Source organism: Medicago truncatula, chromosome 5, assembly GCF_003473485.1.
Source record: "Medicago truncatula cultivar Jemalong A17 chromosome 5, MtrunA17r5.0-ANR, whole genome shotgun sequence".
NCBI lineage: Eukaryota > Viridiplantae > Streptophyta > Magnoliopsida > Fabales > Fabaceae > Medicago > Medicago truncatula.
In genome coordinates, this window is record NC_053046.1 from 16,950,280 (window position 1) to 16,974,041 (window position 23,762).

The window sequence follows — 23,762 nt, forward strand, 5'->3', positions numbered from 1 at the left end:
GAAAGATGTCGATAGCAAGGAACTCTAATACAACCAGTAACATCTATATGATTGTAAATTTCCAAATCAAAAGAAGCCTAAAAAAACCAGAGCGCAGTCAAATGAATGCATTTCAGATAGCTCAATTAAAAAAATCTAAATAACACACAAACAGAGGCAGAACACGGCAAAAACAAAATTTGAACGACTCTGAAATCAGACCTTATAACGTGAAGCATTCCACCAATCTCGGGAACAGCCTATTCAATCAAACACACCAAAAGAATAAGCAAAGATAATTTATACAATAAGAATATTATTAGAAATTGAGTTGAATAACACAAAATCAATTAAATTAGGGATAAACTTAGTACCTTTTTTCTTAAGTTTCTCATGTTTTGCCTTGCGCTTAGCTGCTTTATCCAAATAATGTTGTTTATCCGGATTAAATAATATAATCAATTTTAAAAGACAAATATTACTTAAGTTGATCATATTGCATTGCATGTGTTGTTATATACTAGAGGACTTACTTCATTACTCATGCAGTTCCATGGTTTAACAACCATTTTATTAACATCAGAATTTTGATCTACTTCTTTAAAAATTTTGCCAAACTTATCCCTGAAATATAGATTTTTTATTTATTAATAAATAACTCAAAACTAAAAAAAAAAAATTTTGAACAAAAAAAACTAAAAAATATATTAAACAAAGAAGATTTACCATAAGAGAAAAAAAGAACTCGGCAGATTTTCAAACATATCATGATCCTTCTCAACTTTGATTTTTTTGGCCTTGTGTTCTCTTGACTTGCTATATAATTTTAAAATGAAAATTAATATGTCTTTCCTGAAATTTTCGACAATAAACTAAAAAAAGTAATTATGTGGAGTGAACTTGCCTCTTTGTGTTTTTAAAATATGTCACATATAAGATGTTGCAAAAGGTCATATGTGTAGTAGTATACAATAAGCCCAAAAAGATTACAACAGTAGAGATGATATGTCTTGCTTTTTAGCCATAATGTATTGTATCAATACAATCACAAAAAACCTTTATGCAAAGATAAGAAAGGTAGAAAAGTCCTCAGAGTATAAAGAGCATGTGAGTGAGTACAATAAAAATATATTTGTCTATAGATACACTACTAGAAAAAGCAAAATTAGTGAGGAAAATTAGTGACGGAAAAAATGAAATTCCTCACAAATTCCTTGGTCGCAAAATTTAGTGACGGAATTAGAGAGGGATTTCACGTTTTCCCTCACTATATTTCCCTCACTAAATTTAGTTTTTTTAGTAGTGATAAAAGTTATGTTTGAACCAATGCTCGTATATTTAACTACAACTTATTAATTTATTGCTATAAGTGGTGTTAGCTTTTTTATTTTTTTTAACAAAAATTGTCTAGATTACAACTGATCCTCTAAATTGTCGGGAACGGCCCTGCATAAATTTACTCTCTAACAATGAAAAATAAACATGGTCACGACGTTTGACAATATGAATTGGGGATATATAAGATTATGAAATGAAAAAAAAAATATTCTTCATGTGATGTTCAATAACGGTAAATCGAAAAAAAATCTACTAAATGGAAGAAAAGGTCCCTCAATTTATTATAGTCCTGTCATGTATGAATTGTAAAATTCAAGTAAATATTAATATTTACTAAAAATTTGGTAGGATTATAATTTTACTAACTGCGGATTTACTATGAAATAATTCCCAAGTAAATTTGTCTCTCAAACCATGCTACATCTGATTCAGTAGTTATTCCGCAGTAAATCTCAAGCAAAACACGTTAGCTAGATATTTGCTATCCATTAGCTACGAAAATAGTTGTAACAAATCACATATTTTCTTGTTGTGATTAATTATCAATAAAATTACGGTTGATTATATTCTAAAGAAAATCAGAGTCAATGAAACATACACTTATATTCATCCATGGCTTTAGATATATCCCATGCTCACATCACATGATTTCAAGACCCATGTTACTCCTGATCATCACTCTAAAGATCATACATGCAATACGGTAAAGGGCCGTCACTCCTCTAGGTTTACGTATAGATTGACATCATTATTAAAATCGGAAATTCTATTTTCATAGATAATTGAAACAAAACAAATATTAAAATTTTTAAATTGTCATCTAAGAGAAATTAGGATTAAATTCATATGTAGCGATTTTGATCATAGTAAGACTAAACTTTCAACCATAATCTAAGTTCAGTCTACGTGCTAGGCATGTATCACTCCTTAATGCATGAAAGCATTATGTATGAAACAAATGAAAATTAAATATAACTAAGATCATAACTGAATAAACGACTTGCATTAAAAAAAATCCAAATAAATATAGGTTCATTTTAGAACCATAATCAATAGGTGTTTAGGTACTATGGTAACAAAATACATAATAAAAAAGAACAGGAGACTGGTGTACAAAATAGAATCAGAACAAAAGTTGAAAAGATATGAGACTCCTCCTTGATGCTTAAAGTGTTTGCTTTTTCCCCTAACCCGTAGGGAAAAAAAAGCGAAATTATGTTTTCATGGAATAGCGTGCGTGGAGAGCATGAAAACTGACAGAGATTAAATGCTCCATGTCCCATGCTTCTGGGGAGCGAGGCCTCACCCTCAGGTGTGTGTTTTGCCTTTTTCATCATTCTTTGAGTGTTTTTCTTCTTTTAATTGTTCTTGAGCCTTGGAAGAAAATTTCCCCAACTTGTAATGTCTTCAAATCCTAATTAAACCTTGATCATCTTCATTCTATGTCTTCAAAATCTTCCATGAGGTGTCTTGATTGCCGAATTGCATTATTTATCACTAAAAAACTCAAACACCTCATGAAATTGTCTAATTAGGCAAGAAACATAATTATACAACTCAATCGAAAACAATATAAAATGTCCCTTAAATCACTAATAACTTCTCTAAAACTCATTTATAATGACTCAATTGTCTATTAAACGAGTAAAAAACGTATGGAGAATAACGTAAGTTGACCTGTCATCATTTTTGGCATTCTCAGATGTTACTTCTAGATAGAAGTCCAACTAATACTCTTCGAAAAGAAATTAATATACTTTTTTGGGTTACTATGATATTGATACGTAATTTCCACCAGCTTTTAACGATGACTGATCTCATTATGAAAACATGTGGGGAAATCAAGGTGGTTCTCACCTCCCAATTGTATTTTTTCATATGCATGAGTCAAAAATCGAATCTCTGATCACATGTTTAAGAGGTCCAAAGTTTTTTAAGGCAATAACTTGTTGTGTAAGTCACTGTGATTTGCAACATAACTTGACCCAACCCTTAAGCTAAGCTTATAGTAATGAAGTAGACCAAGCATGGACAATAAGCAATGAAAAGTAAGAAGGTGCAATGCCTTGCTGAAATGTCTGTCATTTGATCAAATCCTGAAGTAGGGAACAGTTTCATCAAACCTCCTTGAAGCCTTTACCTAACAACATCAAAATCAATGTCCAAGTAATTTGTATGAAACGTCTAGAGTTCTATACTTTGCTTCAAGGAAGATCTAGAGATAGTTCACTGTTTTTTGGATTTCCAGCAAATAAGGAAATTTCAAAGAATTTACAAACCCTAGTAAACAAAAAGAATTTACTAATTATATTTTTATAAAGACTAATGTTAAACCATTTCATTTGCAATGCTAACATAAATAAATGTGAGTACACACTACTACAGAAATGACATTTCACATCGGTTGAAATCGACATTTCACATCGGGTGCCAACCGATGTAACTAAGGGCGAGGTTATATGTCATTCACTTTTCACATCGGGCGAAGAACCGTTGTGATATGTCTCAAACCACATCGGGCGCAAACTAACTGATTTGAGAACTTCTAACTCCTAGATCTAGTTCAAATTAACTTAAAAACGAATGAAATCATTAATTTACTTACATGTTTGTAATTGAGCACACAACTTGTCCTAAACACATTGATCACGTGAATTTAGAGCTTGTTAGTGTTTGATGATTTATAAGTGTTGGTTGAACCCAAGAGTTCCCCCAAACACTTCATTTAAGAAGAACTATTTTTCTAATGGATTTTAGACCAAATAGATATTCTCATGCATGAAGCGTTCAAAGGAACTCTAAGAGACAATCAACAAAAAGCTAATAAGCTGGATCTGATAGACTTGTTTTATGCGTTGGCTAAATAATGCATAGTATAATGTTCTATATATAGTACAAATATTGGGTTCAAAGTACAAAGATACGTGAAAATTTGTGTGGCCATTTATAAAGTTAGTCTACTATCATTGAAAAATGAACATAGTCAGGATGTTTGGCAATAGGAATTGGGAATATCATTATATGAAATCAAATAATATATTCTTCTTGTGATATCCGTAGCAGTAAAGTGATTCAATTCTTCAAAATCTAACAAATGGTACCTCCTCAACTTTTGATGGTCCTGTCATGTATGAATCATAAAAATCAAGTAAATGTTATTAAGAAAAATACAGTTAATTTTCTTTCTTGGAAAGAAGAGTTTTTTTTTTTTTTTTTTTAGAATAAAGGATACTTATAGCATTTCATTAATAATAAGAGTTGTTATGCAGTAGGATACTTATAGCATTTTACATGATTTCAATGAAGTTATTTTTCTTTCAATGTTAGATACGTGAAAATTTGTGTGGCCATGCATAAATTTTTACTCTAACAATGAAAAATGAACATGGTCACGATGTTTGACAATATGAATTGGGGATATATATGATTATGAAATGAAAAAAAATATTCTTCCTGTGATGTTCCACAACGGTAAATGGAAAAAAAATCTTCTAAATGGAAGAAAAGGTCCCTCAATTTTTTAAGATCATGTCACGTATGAATTGTAAAATTCAAGTAAATATTAATTATCAATAAAATTATGGTTGATTATATTCAATAGAAAAGATGAGTCAATGAAACATACACTTATATTCATCCATGGCTTTAGATATATTCCATGCTCATATCACATGATTTCAAGACCCATGTTGCTCCTCATCACTCCATGCAATATGATAAAGGATCGTCACTCTTCTAGGTTTATGTACACATTGACATCTTTATTAAAATCGGTACTTATACTCTTACAGGTAATTGAAACAAGACAAATGTTAAAATTTATAAATTGTCATCTAAATGAACCACACCGCATATGAATCTTACAAATTATAAGTAAAAGACATTAAAATAAAATTCATATGTAGCGATTTTGAACATAGTAAGACTAAACTTCCAACACTAATGTAAGTTCAATCTACGGGCCAGGTATGTCTCACTCCTTATCGATGGAAAGCAATAAGCAAGAAACAAATGAAAATTAAATATAACGCACATCATAACTGAATAAATGACTTGCATTAAAAAAATCCAACAAATAAATAGAGATTCATTTTAGAACCACAGTCAATAGTTGTTTAGTTACTATGGTAACAAAATAAATAATAAAAAATAAATAAAACATACTTAAGAACAAAAGTTGAGTAGATGTGAGACTCCTCCTTGATGCTTAAAGTGTTTGCCCTCCTCTTGAACTTTCACCTTTTGAATCAATATTTTTGTGTGGAAGGAACTTTATTAATAGGCATTTTCATATTGGGTTTGGGTTAAAATTCTTGGCTTTTTCCACTAACCCGCATGAAAAAAAATAATTATGTTTTCATGGAATAGCATGTGTGGGGCGCATGACAACTAACATAGAGCAAATGCTCCATGTCCCATGCTCCTGAGCGAGGCCTCACCCTCAGGTGCATGTTTTACCTTTTTCAATGTTCTTTGAATGTTTTTCTTCTCTTAATTGTTCTTGAGACTTGGAACAAAATTTCTCCAACTTGTAATGTCTTCAAATCCTAATTAAACCTTGATCATCTTCTTCAATCTATGTCTTCAAAATCTTCCATGAGTGTCTTGATTGCCAAATTACATTATTTATCAATAAAAAACTCAAAACACCTCATCAAATTGTTTTTTTTTAATCAAAAAGCAATGCAAAGTGCATTACCTGATATATATATATATATATATATATATATATATATATATATATATATATATATATATATATAGTAATGCTATGGACAATCTCTCTAACACTCTTTCATATGCATTCCCTCAATAATTGGTCCACGTCATCATATTTTAAAGACTCATTACCTAAGAACCGGCTATACTGGTTTACATGGAGAGAGAAAATACCCTTTTTTTTTCTTTCACTTTAAAACAAAAAAAAATTGACCCAGGCCCCTCACCGCCTGAGAATCAAACACAATCTCATGGAAAATCCTATTTTTTGTTGTACTTCTGAGAAACTTCTTCACCAATTTAAAATTAAATCTTTGCATATTCACAAAGAAAAGAAAAAACGGGTTCTTTGATTTTCCCCAAAGAATTAGTTCTTTTTAAACGCTTCTCTCTCTAGATCTCTCTCCATAGTTATCTCATTTGTAGCAACCACATACCCATACAAACAAAATATAGTTGATCTCTAAAAAAAAAAATATAGTTGAATCTATCTCTTTCAATTCAATTTAGTCTCCATATTTGAAATTCCAACACTTTTAACCATTTTTGTTGAAGAATACATCCTTGCTTCAAAGGAGCGATCTTTGCCACACTAAAAAAAGCATCATTTATTTCTCAAGTATTCAAATGAGTGTGTTCAAGCGACTGCTCCTAGCATCGCTCTATATATAAAGATAAAAAGAAAGGAAACAAAGTACAAAGGAACCAAAAACCAAATGGGGGAACTAGGTCAATACCCTTTTAAATGAAATAAACCTAAAACTAGGTATACCCAGACGGTTTCTACCATAATCATGTCTAATACAATCAGAGAGGGATGGGAACCAAACAAATACAGACAATGCTAGACCAAGGTTAGCCATACTGTCTGCACAAGAGTTCTCTTCTCTGTATATGTGGGAAACCAAAAAATTCATATTACTAACTTGTTGTAAACAATTCAACCATTTGTTTCTCAAGCTCCACGGCACCATATTCATATTTTTGAAAGCTAAAACAACCAGTTGTGAATCAGTTTCAAGCTAGATATTCCTCCAATTATTAGAATCGGCGATGTCAATAGCAGTGATAGCTCCCTAGAGTTCTGCATTGAAGGCTGAGTTTGTATTCAAGTTTTGAGCAAAGGCACCAAGAAACATACTGTTATGATCTCATGAAATTGTTGGATGTTCGTATCACATTTTTGCATTATTTTCATTTATATTATTATTGGTTATATGTTTTGAACATAATTGATCCTTTTCATGATGTAGTGTTAATTTTTCAATATATTTTGTCTTATAAATATTAATAAAAAAAATTACATTTCGCATTATTTATATCTACAAACCGATCCAAATTAAACAACATATTTTAAACCGGATCAATTTTTTTTTATAGTCACCAAACCAAACAAACAGCATGTATATCCAAACCGCACCACATATCCACTTTAGCGTCCATGAAAATAAAGTCTAGCAATTTTCAATAGATAGTGAACTAATTTAAGTGAGTTTGGAGTCACCATCCATGCTTTACGTATAACCAGTGCAAGGCTAGCCTGACACATACCGACGTTCATAAAGACAAATTTCAAAATCATAATTTTAAAGTTCATAACACTGTTATGAAAACAAAAAATTAATAAGGTCTCCTTGGCTTTTGTAAAATTGTTATATGTTTTCTTTTTCAAAAATACATATTCATTTTTAATTGTTAATAAGAAGGTGTTAGACTTCTGTAATAGATTAATGGAATCGATTCTCGTGAGCTTAACTCAGTTGGTATGGACAATGCATAATATATGCAAGATCCGAGTTCGAATCCCGGCCACCACCAAAAAAGATTAATGAAATCGAGAGACAATGAGATGTTAGCAACTAATTATAATGCATTTTTAAATATAATGATTTTTTTTTTACAATAATCTCGTTTCCTTACAAACAAACTTAATTGAGAGATAAGTGTTGAACAATGAGTGAGAATTTTCTGATTTTTCATCTCGATGATAACATAGCATCATACATCTATTTATAGTTACATAAGTGTGAAACCATGCTCTAACTAACTTTATTGTAACACAGCTAACCAACTAACTTGATCAAAGTTTGTTAAGGCAATAACTTGTTGTGCAAGTCAGTGTGATTTGCAACATATCTTGACCCAATCCTTAAGCTAAGGCTTAGTGTAAGCAAGTAGACCCAGCTTGGACAATAAGCAATGAAAATTAAGGTGGTGCAATGCCTTGCTGAACATGTATGTCATTTGATCAAATCCTGAAGTAGGGAACAGTTTCATCAAACCTCCTCGAACCCTTTACCTAACAATATCACAATCAATGTCCAAGTAATTGAAAATTGTTGTTCACACATATGAAAAAGCTGAAAAACACCTATAAAAGACTGAAATGCCCCCTCGGCATATAACTGCTGCGGAAATTAACAGTTAACTGCCGAAATCCAATTTAATCCATCGACACTTAAGTGCCGTGGAAATCTTAAGACTTTTTTTTTGTCATTCACGAGTTACCTGCTCTTTCTCCTCTCCGATCTATGGTTACTTCACCGGTTTTACGCCACCGTGCCGGAAGCTCCTTCACCGTTGTGGGTTTTACTCCTAATAATCACTTAGCCCCAACTTGTTCACTTCTGCACATCTCCCCCTCATATATTTTTTACAACCGTATAAATTATCATCCTTCAATTCACCATCATTTTCAATTATGTTGTTTGCCGACAACGACACATCGAGGGAAGCAGGGTCGGAAGTTTTAAGAGGATGAGATGCTTTGGTGTCAAAATACGTATGTTGAAGAGGAAGCAGGGTCGGAAGTTGAGAAACATGAGTTTGGTGGGTGGGTAAGGATGATCGAAGGAGAGTGAAGGATGAGGTTTGAGTGAGAGGGTATCTGGTTGAAATTGACATAGAAAAGGTCTGAACAAGGCTGAAATGCTCCACGGCACTTAAGTGTCGATGGATTGTATGTGGATTTCGGCAGTTAACTGTCACCGGTTAATTTCCGCGGCAGTTAAATGCCGAGGGGGCATTTCAGTGTTTTATAGGTGTTTTTCAGCTTTTGCATATGTGTGAACAGCAATCTTCCAAGTAATTTGTATGAAACGTCTAGATTAGCACACTTCGGCTATCATAGTAGAGAGTTGAAGTTTTCTCACAAGTCACTTGCAGATGCCTCCGCAAATAACTACGCCATTAGAGATCACATGTCCTTTCAAAGAAGTTACAAACCCTAGTAAACAAAAAGGACATTACTAATTAGATTTTTATGAAGGCTAAATATGTAAATAGTCTCTCTAAATATACCAATATTTGATTTTAGCCCTCCTAAAATATTCTTTAAACTTTTGGTCCCTCTAAAATTTTTCATTTATGAAGTTAGTCTCTGCTCTACTGTAATACTCAATGTAGAGCAGAGACTAATTTAATAGATGAAATTTTTTAGAGGAACCAAAAGCCTAAAAAATCTTTTAGGGGGACTAAATCAAATGTTGGTATATTTAAGGGGATCATTCACTTATTTAACCCTTTTTATAAAGACTAAAGTTAAACCATTTCATTAGCAATGGTCACATAAATACATGTGAGTACATCACAAAAACACAAAATATCTTCTTTTTTTTTTTTGTCGTTGAAAACTTCTAACTCCGAGGTCTAAAGTTCAAATTAACTTAAAAACGAACGTAATCATTAATTTACTTACATATTTGTGATTGACCACACAACTTGTCCTAAACACGTTGATCGCCTGAATTTAGAGCTTGTTAGTTGTTAGTGTTTGATGATGGATAGGTGCTGGTTGAACCCAAGAGTTCCCCCAAACACTTCATAGAAGAAAAGACTATCTTTTCTAATGGATATTAGACCAAATAGATATTCTCATGCATGAAGCGTTCAAAGGAACTCTAAGAGACAATCAACAAAAAGCTAATAAGCTGGTTTTGATAGACTAGTTTTCTGCGTTGGCTAAATGATGCATAGTATAATGTTCTATATATAGTACAAATATTGGGTTCAAAGTACAAAGATACGTGAAAATTTGTGTGGCCATTTATAAAGTTAGTCTACTATCATTGAACAATGAACATAGTCAGGATGTTTGGCAATAGGAATTGGGAATATCATTATATGAAATCAAATATATTCTTCTTGTGATGTCCGTAGCGGTAAAGTGATTCAAATCTTCAAAATCTAACAAAAGGTACCTTCTCAACTTTTGATGGTCCAGCCATGCATGAATTGTAAAATTCAAGTAAATGTTATAAAAAGAAAAACAAGGTTAATTTTATTCCAAGGAAAAATAATTATAATGTAACATTAATACTATAACACTCATATTAATCCATGGCTTTAGTCTTTAGATATATTCCAAAGAAAAAAGTGGAAGAATAAAATGCGGCTAATCGATATCTAAATTTCTTATTTCCCTTTTGTTCCATATTTCGACCAAGTTCACTTCTTTGCATTTCTCTCTAAGTTTTTTTTTTTAATGGAGAAGTGCTGATCATTAGAATAAACCAGCGTTACCATCTGTCCACTTTCTTCTTTGTTTTTTTTTACTCAGCTAACACGTATAAGCAATATTTTTTATGAATGTTACATCAAAAACATAATATTTTGTATATAAGGTGAAAATAATAATTTTTTTTAGTGTCCAACATTATTTCTATTGTTGTTGATTGTTCCTCCTATTGTTGTGGATAATATTGTTCCGCTTTTAATGAGATTTACTTAATTCTTTAGCTAATTATTTAGATAAAAATGATAAAATAGTTTAAATGAAGGGATAAAATTGGAGTGGAAAAATCCAACCCAAAAAGTGGGTGTATTCTCTTTATATATTGGTATAGATATTGTTATGTTTATAAATGCTTTGTTTTTCTTTTAAGATAACCGGTTATACTTTTAGGGTGCGTTTGTTTTGTTCAAATTTAAGGCACTGGACAAAACAAAAATATTTGTACCGCGTTTGATTTATTAAAACGAAAAAGGACAGCACAAAATAAATAATCAAGGACAAGACAAGTAACCACTTTTTTGTCCACCACTTTAGTTGGGGACAACTTTTTGTCCAGCGGATTACTAACCCAAAAAGACGTTTTTATCCTTTGGATCTTAGGTTTTCTCGCTGTCTCACTTCTTCACAAAACTGTTCACATCCTTCCTGCTAAATTGACTGCGGCTGCTTCTCTATTTGTCAGGTAACAATTTCGATGCTTTTTTCTTCGTCTCACTTCTCACGTCATACTCATACCCTGCTACTTCTCTTTTACACATGCTACTGCTTTCTTTGTTTAATAATATTTTTTTGCCAATGTTTGTTTACTCTTACTTTTTCATTCACTTTTGTCTTATGTGTATTGTGCGTTCCTTCAATAGAGAATCACGTATTTGTTAAAGTTCAAAAGCCACCTATTTTTATTCATCTTTCATACATTCTTTTCTTTGATTTTTGTTTTATTCCTATTTTATGTATGTGTAAAAAATAAATTAAAAATGTATTTTTTGATTCATTTATTTTATATAGTATTTTTTTCTTATATTTAATTTTTTAATTGTCTTTCTTTATGTAGTTGAAATGGATGATGAACATGTTTTTCATTATCTTCTTTTATGGAGGATGTATATCCATATTTTGGCAATATATGCTGCTAGTTTTTTTTTCTTGAATTTCATTTTGAGGGATGAATATGAGATAAGATCTTTGAATGAAAGAGCTTTAACTAGATATGAGTCAAGGAGGGATACTTTGGACTCTATCATCAGTGCAAGTGATTCTCATTGCATATGGGAACTAAGAATGTGTAGAAATACATTTGCACATCTTTGTGAAGTTTTAAGGGTACGAGGAGGATTAGTGAAACTTAGACAAGTGACAGTTAAAGAGCAAGTTGCTGTATTTTTAAATGTACTCGCTCATCACACAAAAAATAGAAGTATTCAAGTTAGATTATCTAGATCAGGACAAACGATAAGCAAATACTGTCATAGAGTGTTGGCTGCAGTTTTGAGGTTACATAATGATTTACTTGCCAAACCTGAACCAGTACCTCAAGACTGCACTGATGAAAGATGGAAGTGGTTTAAGGTAATACATTTCTCAATAACAAAAAGTGTGCACCTAGCTACCTCATATTATTGTTGTTAAGGGATATAATTATCCTTGAATCATGTATTACACTTTCTAGGGATGCTTAGGGGCTTTAGATGGAACTTATATAGCAGTTACACCAAGTGCTTCTGACAGACCTACATATCGTACGAGGAAAGGTGGTCTCGCAACAAATGTATTTTATGGATATAGATATGGATATGGATATGGATCTTTCTTTAGATTTTATTTTCTCTGTGGTATGAATGAAGTATGAACTTACTAAAATGTGATTGTCATGTTCATTTTAGTTTTTGTTTTCTTCATGATATGAATGAAGTGTGAACTTATTAATATGTGATTGTCATTATCCTTATTGAACTTATTAATATGTGAATGTCACAACCTTTTGATTTTTTTTACTATTTAGAAATGGAAACTGAGGGTGGGATTAATAGTGAACAATCCATGAGTAACATTAGAGCCCGACGTAATTGGAATGCAATTGAAGAAGAAACTTTACTCACTATATTAGAAGAGATGGTGGTTGCTGGAAACAAAGGAGAGAATGGAACATTCAAGACTGTAACTCATGAGGAAGTTTGCAAGAGAATGAAAAATAAAATTCCAGGAATACTTATCAATGCCAAGCAAATTGTTAACAAGATGAAAAGGTGGTCAACAAAGCTTAATGAAGTTGTTGACATGATGAACACTGGTGGGTTTGGTTGGGATGACACAAAAAAGTGTGTTAAATGTGACAGCAGTCAAGTCTTATCTCAATATTTAGAGGTATTTAACTTGTAGCGTGTATAGGTTGCAGATTGTTATTAGAATTTTTATTCATTTGATGATTTTGTTTTGCTTTTGTAGAAACATCCCAAAGTTGGCAACCATGTCGGTAAAGAGTTTAAAGAGTTTGAGAGATTGCAAGGTATTTTTGGCAAAGATCGTGCAAATGGCCTCCGAGTTGATGATGGAAATGGAAATGAAACAATTGAGAACCAAGTTAGTGATAATGATGAGTTAGTGCACCAACATGATGGTTCACCTATTTCTGCAGGACCATCTTCTAAACGACCTCGACTTGCTCAATTAGCCACTAATTTTCTGGAGAGTTTTAACAGTAAAATGGAAGTTGTGTCAACTGATTTTGCTAAAGCTATAGGCAAATTTCCAGATCCTTCGAAGCCAGATCCTTCAAAATCCGACTTGGTTCAAGAGATTAAGAAATTGGGATTAACTGATGAAGAAGAAATTGACTTGGCAATCAAATTTTCTCACAACCAACAGTATGAAAAATTCTTTTGGGAGTTTGAAGGTTCCCAAAGAATGTCTTTCGTGAGGAAGATTATGAGAATGTGACAAGGCGTTCAAATTTGATGATGATATATGAATGCATGTTAGACAAGTCGCATTTATAATTTATGTTTTAGTTAAGACTTATTTTGAATCTTATCAACATTAGACTTGAAACTTGGTTAACATGTTTATTTAGCCTATATTTTGGATATTAATTTTATGCATTTTTTTATGATTTGGTTTTAATTATTTCAAATTTTAGGAATATACAAAGTATTTTTTCTTGATATTTACCCACCTTTATGAAGTAGTTTTTCTTGGTTTATTAATAAATTTATATTGCTTAAATAATTTTCAAGTGTGTCAATAATATTATTATAATATAATAATAACTAAAATAGTTGAAAAGTTTCAAAAAAATTGTTTTATAAGCTTTACATAGTGCAAATCAAACATTTCACATCATAAAGGGTATCACAGTCAATTTTGTATTATTTTGTCAAGTACATTAACATATCAAACAAGGTACAGTATACAACTGCTTGTTCTGTGCACCATTTATCAAACACAGTAGAGTACAAAAAGTTGTCCTGTAACTTAGACACTTGTACTGTACTGTTCTGTCTAGTATCCCTTCTTTTGCAAAACAAACGCACCCTTAATTTATAAAAAAAAAAAAAAAAAAAAAAAATTTGTTTCCTTTTTTATGAGAATCAGTTACATTTTTTTTTTATATCAACATGTTATTTTAATAGAAAATTAGGGTAAAATTGATCAATAAAAGTCCAACCCCAAAAAAGAGGTGTATCTCCTTTATATATTGGTCTAAATAAATTGCGCAACCTATTTCAGATTAAAAAACTACAAGATTTTTCCCGCAGGAAAAACTCAAGTTACTATAGTAGTGAGTGAGCTTGAGGACACCACGCATGCTCGGCATTATTTTTAATGCAAAATGTTAGTATTTTAGTTATTATGTTGGTTTTTCTCGTTGGTCCTAGATATAATTGATGTATGATAACAATTTATAGACTCGTATATTATATTAGATTTTTATATTGAATTTAACTTATTAAAACACAAACTTGTAAGATAAGGGGTGACACTCTCTCGACTTTACTTATATTACAAGGCCTAAAACTACATGTACGCCTAGTATGTGCGTAAGATATGTTGTTCTCATTAACTGATCAATCGGTGAGCTGTAATAGACTTAAGATTTGGGTAGACTTTACCACTGCCTCATAAATGTTGTTCACATTATTGAAATAGCCCTTGTAATATGAGAAATGCTTAACTATACGACATTGTTTGTCGTCAAACAAGCACGAATGCACCGCAACATACAATTTCCTTTTTTATTTTTTGTTTGTGTTTTTTTTTATAAGCTAAATACACATCAGATCCTTTAATTTAACATTTATATTAGAGTAATCCCTTTTATATTTTTCAATTTTCAAACGGTCATTTATGTTGGTAAAAATGAATAAGCTAGTCCTTTAATTTTTATTTATTTTTAATAAATTGATCCATCTTTCATCCAACTTTGTTAAAAAATGCTCCTAAAAGGTAAAATGTTTAAAAAGTGTTTATGACACAAAACATGATTACTTACATACATTTTCTTCTTATTTTTTTTTTCTGATTTAATCTTAATTTTACAGATAAATATTTCGTTAACTACATTAAAAATTTAATCTACAATATTTTTTTCAAATTAATACTGAATAATACACTTATGAATTCTAGTTTTGAGAGCAATAAATTTGAACTTACCAACTTAGTAATAAACGTCTTCATAAACACTTTTTAATTGAGTTTGATGAAAAAAATTTAATGTATACATTTTATGACTTAAAGGACTAAGTGCACACTTTTACTGACATAAAAAATCAATTTAAAACAAAAAAAGTAAAAAGGACTAACCCGATAAAAATGTTAAACTTAAAGAATCCCATGACGTTAGTGACCTTTTTTATACGATCAAAATGATCCAAAAGATTTAAGGGTTTTAAGGAAATAAAAAATAAAAAATTTAAACAAAGTTAAATAACTTAAACATAATAATCATTTTATAGAACTATCTATAGATTTTTTTTCTTCATGAAGAGCTACTAAATCAAGTTATTTTTATAGGACCAAAATAAACTTTAACATGGAATTATGCCGGTCGTGCTTTATCGTGCTATATGGCATGTCGTGCCATATAGCACTGCTCCTTTTAATATATGCAAAGTCGAGAAATAGTGTGAGTAAGAAATAAAATACAGTTTTCTACTTCTGTAATTTGACATTTTTCCTATATTTTCGTTCTCTATCAATCCAATCACACAGTAGGCACTGACGTGGCATGGGAATCTTGTCACCTGGTAACTGCCACGTTATTTTTATAGCGTGGTTTTTATTTTCCTGAACATTAATTGCGTTTGAAATAAAGAAAAAAATATATTAATTGGCAGTCAGAAAATCCAGAAAAGTGACATAGATGTCGGATTTTTTAATGATATTTTGTAGGCATATTTATAAATATTTTAAGACATTAAACAAGGTCTCCCGCATAAAATTAGAATTTTCTGAACAATGGAGGCATTAGTTATGAATTTTCAAAACGTCCAAATTTACAAAAACCAAAACAACATAAACATTGACCTAAAAATCAAATTTTGAGCTGATATTTTACAGAGACCTCCATAAAAATACATAAAAAGTTTTCATAAAGTTTATACTATTCTATAGACGCCTCAATTTTTATTTTTTTTATATCCAAAACGTGCAAAATTGAAATTTTATCCCGAGTAAACATACTGCGGGTGAAATATCACTCACCAATTTTGTAGACATGTTTAAATTTTCGCAACAACTTCCACAATGAAATTTTGGAGTTTAAATCTAGAGACATATGAATGTTTTAAAAAATTGATATATATGCGAAATGAAAATTCATAATTAAATTTGTCCGTTGTTTAAAACTCTAAATTATTTTGGGAAGGTAATTTTAAATTCACAGTCAAAATCGTATATTTTCTTGATTATTCTACCTCAAATTATTTTCGCATTCTAAAGGTTTTTATGAATGGGTCGGAAACCGGTGCGAAAGCAAAAAAAAAAAAAATTCTAAATTATTGTGGGGGAGGTTTTTTTTTAAAGATGTGGGGAGGTTTTTATGATGTTATAAATTTGCCTACGAAATTGAGAAACAAAATTTAATCGTGAATATGAATATATGTTTACTCGAAACAAAATTACGATTTTGCACGTTTTGGTCGAATCATCAAAATAAATCGAGGAATGCTATGAAACTTTGCAGATAATTTCTAGTTTTTATAGAGGTCTTTACAAAATATCAGTTTAAAATTTTATTTCTAGGTTAGGTTTCCGGTGTTTTGATTTTTGAGCTTTTAGCCATTTAAAAATCATAATTAATCCGTCCCGTGTAAGAACTTATTTTAAGATGCTAAACATACGCGTAAAAAATCATGAAAAACTTCGATCTCTAGATTACTATGCTGGATTTTATGTGTATAGAAAAAAAATTAATATTTTTTTCTTGATTTGCAGTCCCTCCATTAATGTTAGAGAAAAAATTAGACATGTATTTTTTTTTTTTGGAGGTAAATATGTCATTGCCACGAAATTCATGGGATATTAAGGATACTCATACTAGTAAGTAATTTAGGATTGAAATCAATCAATCATATTTGCTATTGATTCAAACTTTCCAGATAAAAATCGTTTCCCTTATAATTATTTATAGCATGTTTTTAAATAAAATAAAAGTCATTTTCTTAATTAAAATTAGTTTTAGAAATAATATAAAGGATTTTCCAACCTGTGCAACTTTGCACAGCTTAAAGTGCAGTTAATACACTCTATTATTGTCTCTCTCCTATTAACTTTTTTTGACTTTTCTCTATCATATTAATTATATTAATCAGCCTTAATTTTTTTTACCATCATCATCACAATCGATGATATAGATAGATTTTATTTTCTTCCGCAAAAATAAAAAGAAGAAATGGGTTGAAAGAAACCAAGAAGCTGGAGAATAAGAATAGTTCTTTATGATTCTCAATCGAATCCTTCAAAAAAAAAACTGTGTTGGTGGTGATAGTTATGGGTGGTGGCAGACTTTAAACACATTTCTTCAATCCTTCTTTTCGATTAAGCCTATGTAGATTGTGATGACTCTGATTGAGAACACCACCAATAAAGGACTATATGATCCTCAAAGCGGTGTCTCCCACACGTTTTCAGCCACCTGTTAGAACTTACATTTCCATTAGACGCCGATGTGGCAGTGGAGGAGGCACATGAATGTTTTCCGTTTTGTGGCAGAGACAGAGGGAGTCGGAGAGGTGAGGAATCACACGGTGTAGATCCAACCCGGCGGCGTGACGAAGATCATGGTAAGGGATAGTGATCGTAGGAATTCGTTTGATCAGTTAGAGATTTGTGGAGATATCAGTTGCCGGAGCTTGCTAGTGCGGTGTTTGTTGATGGAGAAATGACTGTTACGGTGGTGATGGTTATTGGTGATGATAGAGTTGAAATTTAACTAAGGCTGATTAATATGATTAATATGACAGAGAAAGTAAAAAAGGTTAATAGAAGAGAGACAGTAATAAAGTGTATTAATTGCACCTTAAGCTGTGTAAAGTTGCATAGGTTAGAAAAACTCATTCTCCTCTTTATCTGGTGCAATGATTTAATTCTCTTTAATTGGTAATAATTTGGATGTTAGTTTAGGAAATTGTGTCTCTTATAAAAAATAAAAACTATAATTCATATATAGCTATAAAACGGAGACATTCAAGGATTTTCTTAAAGGGAGAAGAGACGGCAAAACAAGAAGAGTTCTCTGAAAGAGCTTACCTGGTACGATTCTTTTACTCTCCAATATTTGAAGTTGTGATTTTATGTTTGGTAGAATGTAGTCATGTTACTATTTTAGTTTTAGTAGAATTATTATTCGTCTTCATCTTTATTTTTTTATTTATTTTTTCATTTTTATTTATTTTTTCATCTATGAATTCACAACTATACATTCTATTATTTATATGCAAGTTTTATCTATCATTATGTAATAGCATTTATACGTGTTCATTTTTAGATTAATGATGTGATTGTCAGAATTATAGTTAGTCGCTATGGATTAATTGGCAAAAATGACGCTACACTGTAGATCCTTTTTATTTATTTTTATACACAATCTAGCCGTCGCTATGTTACTACGGTCTATTTACCGTGGCTAGAGTTGCAATTCATCGTGGCTAATATTTAGCAACGCCTCTTTTTTCAAAGGGTTAATAAACTATGGCACGGTTATGGATCTGGTTTGCCACGGTTTTAAATGTGGCTAAAAGCTGGTTTTTTGGTAGTGTTTAATAAACAGCATCAGCATCAGTATATTGAAATTATTTTATACGACGTTCTTCTTTAAGATTTAAAACAATATCTACAATATCAAAAAGTACTAGAACGGTTTTTCTGAAAAATAAATTACATCAAGATTTTGGGTTTTTGTTGTAGTTTTTTCTCCGGCTAACTAGGACTAGAGTGGTGGTTCAAACGAGTGTTGGTTTAGGGTGTTAGAAGGAGTAATTGCTTGTCTCAAGTATTAGGTTCTCTATTCACGGTGTTCTTTAGGGTGGTCTTTATTTTCGGTGGAATGTGTTTTTACTGCCATTGGCCCTTTAGGTATTTTATCCCGCATGTTCTTATTATGGAGGTTTCTAGAGGGTGGCGCCTTGCTTTGGAAGAGAAGCAGATGTATTGTTTTAGGGTTATTTTTGGTCGGTTTGGTGGTTATGTTGGAGGGGTTTTGATGCAAGCACAGGGTTGGTTTTTTCGTCTGCACTCGTGATTGAATTTTGTTGGTTTCGCACAATATTTGTTTATGTTGTGGTGCGGGGATTTGACTTTGGTTTTTTGAGTTTGACTTTGGTTTCGGTGTTTAGATTTTATGGGTTTCGGTGGTAGCCCTCTGTGGAGGGATGTCTTTGGTTTGTTTGTCAGATTTTGTATTTGATGTATGGATGTTCTTTTGGGGTGTTCCGCGTATATACAACATATTTGTTTAGTTGTTACTGTCTTGCATGTCTCTGTTGCCTTAAACAGGGACTTATTTTTAATCAATTTTTCCATTAAAAAAAATTTAATGGCGGGTCGGATTTGTGGACCCCAATGTTTTCTTTGTTGTTGAAAGGAATGACTGTTTACTCTTTATCCATGCTCCTAATTACAACCTGTAAATGAACAAATTAAGTAATGAATTCATAGCTATCCATAACCAAGACACTTAAATGGTAGAATAAAAATTTAGGAACGACTTTGTGTTGTTGTTAGTCTTTACTCCTTATTTATTGTTGCTCTTAATTTTGTTAAAGAAGTTTTATATAACAAGTAAAATCCCATCTTGACCTAGAAATAGTACCGTCAACACATCACAACTAATGTACTATGTGATATTAAAAGTGTATGTACAAATTTTTGATGCTTATCCTAGGGTTTTACTTCTGGAAGTATAAATGTATCACTTGATGATTCAGTTTATTTGACCTAGAATTTTTTCAAAGGAAGCTTGTTGTTTTTTTCTTCCCAGGTTTTTTTTTTCTTAGAGATTATATAGTTGAAAGATGGATTTTAAGGCTTCAGATAAGCCAAAAAAATTTGACAGTAAATGTGATGCTTCTGTTAAGAAGAGGGATACTCCTACCCTGCTAGATAAGAGGCTATTTGATGATAAGAATACCTTGCACATTTCTGTTAAGAAATCAAAGGTGTCACCATATGATGATATTCCTTCGTTGAAGAAAGAACGTCCGTTGGTTAAAAAATCATTCGAGGAATGCAAAAGGTATAGAATTGTAGAAGAAAAGCGATTGCAGTCTATAAAGAGAGATATTGATAAGTGCTACTATGAGCTTAAAAATAAAAAGACACAAGTTAGTTGTGTTCGTAGAATTAACGAAATTCACCAGAAAATGCTGGAAAAAGTTAAAGAAATTCACAAGGAATTTTTAGCAAAGGAAGGGAAACTCTCTCTCATGGAGGACTTGATTGGAGAGCGCAAGCAAGAACTCGTGACAAAAGAGAGAGAACTTCGTCAAGTCATGGATAACATTTCAAAACAGAAGCATTTTGAAAGCAAATTGAAGAAGTTTGAATCACAAGAGAAGGAATTTGAAATCCAAGTGAAGGATTTGGTATCAATTCATAAGCATTTCGAAAGCCGAATGAAGGAGCTTGCATCAAAAGAGAAACAACATGAAGCACTGGTGATGGAGCACAAATCAAAAGAGAGTGAATTTGAAGGCCTAGTGAAGGAGCTGGAATCTAAAAAAAAGGATTTTGATATCCAAGTGGAGGAGCTCAAATCAAAAGAGAGGCAATTGGAAGGAGAAGTTCAGGATCTTGAGTCTAGAAAGAATACACTTGATGGCCGACAAAAGGAAATTGAATCAAAAAAGGGTGAATTTGAAGGCCGAGTCGAGGACTTTACATCAGAAAAAATGGATTTTGAGATCCGACTGAAGGAGCTCGAAACAAAAGAAAAACATTTCGAAGAAAAAGTGAAGGAGTTTGAGTTGACAAAGAAACAACATGATGAAGGGGAAAATGAATTTGGTAAATGTTGTTATTCATCTAGTTTATTAAAAGAATTTCACTTGAATTATTTCTTTTATTGATGTTGCTATTTTTAATATCCTGATCTACATTTTTTTAAAAAGTATATATTTTAATGATATTAATGTAGTATATCTTAGTCAAGGTGAAATTTGTCCAGTTTTAATATCACATACATTGTCAAACTAATTTGGATCATATTTTCACCCTTTCAACTGATGAATATTTTATGAATCTCTTTTTTTTTGGTTACACATTTTATGAATCTCTTAAATGCAAAAAGCTCTTGCATTTTTATCCCTAATAACTAAAGTTTATCCTAAAAACTTGGTTCACTCATGATGATTAGTATATCAATGTAGATTTTATTTGTCAAGTAGATTGCAAATAGTGTAAACTTCCTAAGTTAAATGTCGGTTCAATATCCTGACAAAAATTTAGGGTATAATTATATTTTTTAAGCATAGAAACTTGTTTAGTTATGACTTTTATGTGTTTGACTTGTATTTTCAAGACAAAAATTCTTTTTTTGGGTTCCTTAATGAACATTTTTAGGGCAGCCGTTAGCAAGACCCTTATTAACATTTTGACACTATTTCTTTTGATTCAGTTAGGGTGCTATATTGACTTTTTAACTGTTAATTTTCCGGCAACATTTTTAGTCCATGTAAAATTTTCTATCAACATTTTTAGTTCTTGTAAAATTTTTCGTCAGCATTTTTTATCCCTGAAAATGTTACATGGACTAAAATTGTGATTTAACCCTATTTTTAATTCCTATTGAAACCCTCATTTATTGTTGCTTATGTAAATATGATATGAGAGCTTAAGTATCTTTTATCTAAATATGCAGATACATCTTACATGGATGATGAATTAAGTATTACCATTGATGGAGCAAGTGAGGAATCTGACATTCTAGTTAATTTGCAAGAATCATCGGATCCATCAAAAATTGTTTTGGATGTAATAATGAACCCCATTATTCCACTACCTAAGAAGGGAGACAAAGTTGTGATTATTGATGAAAGCCGCATCTTTATGCTAGAACAACTGATGATAATGTCACCAAATATTAAATCTTGTGTAAAAGACGAAGCTTTGAAGCTAGCACATGAGTTGAAAGCTAACATAAAAGCAAATACTGAATATTCATTGGAGGTTCTCGGATTTCTGTTGATCTTGTCGGTTTATGGATTGTTTACTTATTTTGATCAAGATGAAGTCTTGGATCTTTTTGCATCTGTTGCTGAGCACAAGATATCTGTGGAGCTGTTTGAGAAACTAGGTTTTGCAAATAAAGTGTCTGGTAAGTTCATCATAAAATTGGTGACATGAATCCTTTTATAAAATAGGGAAACTTTTAGTGAGAAATTGAACTCATATGCAATTAGCTTTATTTTGTTTCCCCTAACAGTTTTGTCATTTTGTTGAAAGAAAATTGACATCTTGGTGTTAATTTTTGGAAAATGAAATAGACTCAAAATTTATCTATATTTTTTGTATCACTTCCATTTCATAAATGGTTTGACGAATTTTAAATTATTCAAACTAATTTACTTATTTTTTTTTGTTAACAGGAACTTATTTAACCTCCACTCTAGTAAATTTTGATGAAGTGAAATTTTGTTATCCATTGCAGATTTTGTTGAGAATCTTATCAAGAGGAAGGAATTTGATTCTGCTGTGCACGTTAATTGGCTAAGAATAATCAACAAGTTTTCACACTAGAAAAATTTAATGTAAAAAATGTGGTGAAATGGAAACCTGCTAACAGGATCAGACTTCTATTATTGGGTTAGGTATAAACTTACTTTGACAATATTCTCATGGTTTCTTACTCTTTTAAATGTCTAATTGGAGACAATGAAAAACCATGATAAAGTTAACACGTTCTCTATTTCTTGGCTTCTTAGTCTTTCATTTGCTTGTATTTTAATTTTTGAAAGGCTTAATTTTGTTACATAGAAACGTTTTTATATTCATGTGTAATTTTTGTGTTCACGTTCTTTGATTTTTAAAAAGAACTGAAGAACATTATATTACTTGTTGATGTGGAATAAAAGGAATTAAGGGAGAACATTGGTTGATCAATGATTTCTCTTTCCTTTAATGTGAGAGGGTTGGGGGGTGTTTTGAAGTGGAAAAAGATTAAGTTGTTGGTGCGAAGTCAAAGGGTGGATTTTTTGGCGATACAAGAAACAAAATGTGGGGGATTTCAATGCGGTTGGTGGTCTGAAGGAGAGGAGAGGGGTGAATGTGGAGCCTTCTTCGGAACATTTGTTGGAAATTAATCTTTTTAATAATCTTAGAAGAGATCTAAAGGTGAGTGATGTTGATCCATTGGGAAGGAGGTTTATGTGGTATCACCTAAATGGGTGTGATATGAGCCGTATTGATAGGGTGTTCATTTTGGAGGAGTGGGTGGATTTTTGGGGAAGTGTGGCGCTTTGGGTACTTCCTAGAGATGTGTATGATCATTGCCCAATACTTTTAAAACCGAAGTCTTGGGATTGGGGTCTAAAACCGTTTCGATTCAATAATTTTTGGCTTCAAAACCAGAATTTTAAAAAAGTGATGGAGGAGGTGTGTGGTAATTTTAAAAAACCAATATGAACCCAAAATTAAAAGAACAACAACAATAATCTCACAAATCGAACCTCAATTGCTCAACCTTCACAATTTCATGTTTCATGCTTTCTCTTTCTCTATC

At 31.5% G+C, this 23,762-nt stretch overlaps 3 protein-coding genes across 4 annotated transcripts; all 3 read left to right on the forward strand.

Annotated features, from left to right (window-relative positions):
* Positions 1–11,094: 11,094 nt before the first annotated feature.
* LOC112421714 (uncharacterized) lies at positions 11,095–13,632 on the forward strand. Of its 2 annotated transcripts, XM_039834592.1 has the most exons (3): positions 11,095–11,231; positions 12,552–12,913; positions 12,995–13,632. In XM_039834592.1, exons 2-3 carry the CDS (start codon positions 12,554–12,556, stop codon positions 13,484–13,486), a joined length of 852 nt encoding a protein of 283 aa, XP_039690526.1. In that variant the 5' UTR covers positions 11,095–11,231; positions 12,552–12,553; the 3' UTR covers positions 13,487–13,632. The 2 variants fall into 2 exon arrangements, with proteins under 2 accessions (XP_039690526.1, XP_024638991.1); XM_024783223.2 differs by lacking the exon at positions 11,095–11,231 and having other exon boundaries at positions 12,410–12,913.
* LOC112422050 (uncharacterized) lies at positions 11,609–12,398 on the forward strand. The gene is made up of 2 exons (XM_024784771.2): positions 11,609–12,118; positions 12,219–12,398. The coding sequence occupies exons 1-2, from the start codon at positions 11,609–11,611 to the stop codon at positions 12,396–12,398; spliced, it is 690 nt and encodes a 229-aa protein (XP_024640539.1).
* A 6,426-nt stretch (positions 13,633–20,058) lies between the features above and the next one.
* LOC11411420 (kinectin) lies at positions 20,059–22,780 on the forward strand. The gene is made up of 3 exons (XM_024784772.1): positions 20,059–21,049; positions 21,903–22,358; positions 22,692–22,780. Exons 1-3 carry the CDS (start codon positions 20,059–20,061, stop codon positions 22,778–22,780), a joined length of 1,536 nt encoding a protein of 511 aa, XP_024640540.1.
* The last annotated feature ends 982 nt before the right edge of the window (positions 22,781–23,762 follow it).